At 35.1% G+C, this 2930-nt stretch overlaps 1 protein-coding gene across 1 annotated transcript in view; it reads right to left on the bottom strand.

Moving 5' to 3' along the window:
• Positions 1 to 758: 758 nt before the first annotated feature.
• Positions 759 to 2930, bottom strand: part of LOC106476518 (trafficking protein particle complex subunit 11-like) — a 3742-nt gene continuing 1570 nt past the window's right edge. Inside the window, exons 2-3 of the mRNA XM_013937173.2 lie at positions 1919 to 2095; positions 759 to 1172 (exon numbers count right to left, since the gene is read on the bottom strand). Coding sequence (XP_013792627.1) covers positions 1128 to 1172; positions 1919 to 2095 — 222 coding nt within the window. The 3' untranslated portion in view covers positions 759 to 1127. The remainder of the gene's footprint in view (positions 1173 to 1918; positions 2096 to 2930) is intronic.

Below are 2930 nucleotides of genomic sequence, written 5' to 3'. Positions count from 1 at the left end.
GTACAATAGATGTTAACTGTACACATCCTTACTGTGAGGTACAATAGATGTTACTGTACACATCCTTACTGTGAGGTACAATAGATGTTACTCTACACATCCTTACTGTGAAGTACAATAGATGTTACTGAACACACATGCTTACAGGAAGTGCATGTTAAAATACATGTTCTTACAAAAAGTGTATGTTAACATACATGTGTTTACAGGAAGTGTATGTTAACATGCACATGCTTACAGGAAGTGCATGTTAACATACATGCTTACAAGAAGTGCATGTTAACATACATGTGTTTATAAGAAATGCACGTTAACATATGTTTACAGGGAGTGCATGTTACCATACATGTTCTTACAGGAAATGCATGTTACCTTAAACATGCTTAGAAGAATTATATGTTACCACATACATGCTTAAAACAAGGTACAATAGATGTTACTGTACACATCCTTACTGTGAGATCCAATTGTTGTTACTGTACACATGTGCTTACAGGAAGTGCATGTTAACATACATGTGCTTACAGAAAGTGCATATTAACATACGTGCTTACAGGAAGTGCATGTTAACATACATGTGTTTACAGGAAGTGCATGCTAACATACATGTGCTTACAGGAAGTGTATTAACACAGATATGTTTACAGGGAGTGCATGTTACCATACATGTGCTTACAGGAAATGCATGTTACCTTAAACATGCTTAGAAAAAGTATATGTTACCACACAAATGCTTAAAGTACGTTACTGTACACATGTTTACAATAAACTATTTTACTGTATACATATATGTTACATCTCACACTACTCCTTTACAGAAATGAAGGAAACAGTAAGCGTAATACAGTTCTTTAGTGTTCAACATGATTACTTTTGTAACTGGTAATTTAATTCAAATAAACGTTTGTTCTTCATTGTCATTAAATATAATAATAAAAATTTGAGAGACACCAATGAGCACCGTTCAGAAATGTTGCACATACATAAATATCAACCACAATTCCCAACATGTCTCAAGCCTTCCTGTCAACCAGGTAGTTAGCAGATGGAAGCCATTACTGTTCTTGAATGTAAATGGTTGTCCTTATTAGACACGATGGCTCCATTTTACTTTTACTGTTCTGATATTACGCCGACCTAACACTGAAATCTGGTGAAGTCTTCCCCTGAGGCTGGAAGAATAAAACACTCAATATTAAACCCCAATACCTTCCTTCCCATCTTGCATAAGCGTAACTTTTAAAATAATGAAATTTACTAACAGTTTTTTTTTTTTGTGTGTGACATCAGGCCTTCCACACAAATTTTTATACCCACTTTTGGGGCAACATTACGAAATTTATAGTATGGTGAAAAATGTCTTGTTCTGGTATGGCCGATGTCATCAATCCTAGTTCACCATTACTAAATGCTTTCTTAGTTTTAGTTGCAAGACATTTAGATTTTCGGTATTAACGTACCTTTAAAGTGAAAATTACACAAGATGTTTTCATCTTTCGTGTGATTATAAAATAATTTTACATTTCACTTTTGCATTGTTATTCCACATTTTATGTTTCTTAACATAGGAAATTTACCCCTTGATTTTCCAGACTTGTTGGAACTTTGCAGATATGCTTAAAATAACATTTATCAAAGGAAACACACAAAACTGAAACCTCCTACGCCCTGTATTACTAGTCAGTGTTGTTAGGCATGTCTTTGTATAATGTATAATACCTATATTACTTCAATAAGTATACAGTGTAATGTAATCTACAGTGTTGTTAGGCATGTCTTTGTATAATGTATAATACCTATATTACTTCAATAAGTATACAGTGTAAAGTAATCTACAGTGTTGACTCACTCCAAACCTTTATCTTGTCCCTAGACTTTAATATATTAAAAAATGAAAAATATCAAATAAGACACTTACCATGATAAATATATGACTAGGTATCATTTCTTGTACTAGGTCCTCCATCGTAAGAGCAGTAGGCATTCCTGGATTTAACACCAACCGTAACCGTGGCAATAACACATAGCCCGACACCAGTGGATACAAGTTGTACATCAGTGTGTATTTGTCACGAGGCGGGATACGAAAATGTAGCTACGGCAAAACAGGATACTCCTTTTTAATATTATCAAGATAAGCTAAATATCTATGAAACCTTGAGAGTCAATTTCAAAACACTCAAAATGTATAAAAGATGTATTTAATTCTCTAAAGTGTTTCAGACATAAATATGTGGGACACTATGTGACCTGTGTAGCTGTTAACCTAAATATGTGGTACACTATGTGACCAGTGTAGTTGTTAACCTAAATATGTGGGACACTATGTGGCCTGTGTAGTTGTTAACCTAAATATGTGGGACACTATGTGGCCTGTGTAGTTGTTAACCTAAATATGTAGGACACTATGTGGCCTGTGTAGCCGTTAACCTAAATATGTAGGACACTATGTGACCAGTGTAGTTGTTAACCTAAATATGTGGGACACTATTTGGCCTGTGTAGCTGTTAACCTAAATATGTAGGACACTATGTGACCAGTGTAGTTGTTAACCTAAATATGTGAGACACTATGTGACCAGTGTAGTTGTTAACCTAAATATGTGGGACACTATGTGACCAGTGTAGCTGTTGACATGAATATGTAGGACACTATGTGGCCAGTGTAGCTGTTGACCTAAATATGTAGGACACTATGTGACCAGTGTAGCTGTTGACATGAATATGTAGGACACTATGTGACCAGTGTAGTTGTTAACATAAATATGTGAGACACTATGTGACCAGTGTAGCTGTTAACCTAAATATGTAGGACACTATGTGACCAGTGTAGTTGTTAACCTAAATATGTGGGACACTATGTGACCAGTGTAGTTGTTAACCTAAATATGTGGGACACTATGTGACCAGTGTAGCTGTTAACCTAAATAT

Source organism: Limulus polyphemus, unplaced genomic scaffold (genome assembly GCF_000517525.1).
Source record: "Limulus polyphemus unplaced genomic scaffold, Limulus_polyphemus-2.1.2 Scaffold10773, whole genome shotgun sequence".
In the NCBI taxonomy this organism is placed as follows: domain Eukaryota; kingdom Metazoa; phylum Arthropoda; class Merostomata; order Xiphosura; family Limulidae; genus Limulus; species Limulus polyphemus.
This window is presented reverse-complemented; position numbering and strand designations above follow the sequence as displayed.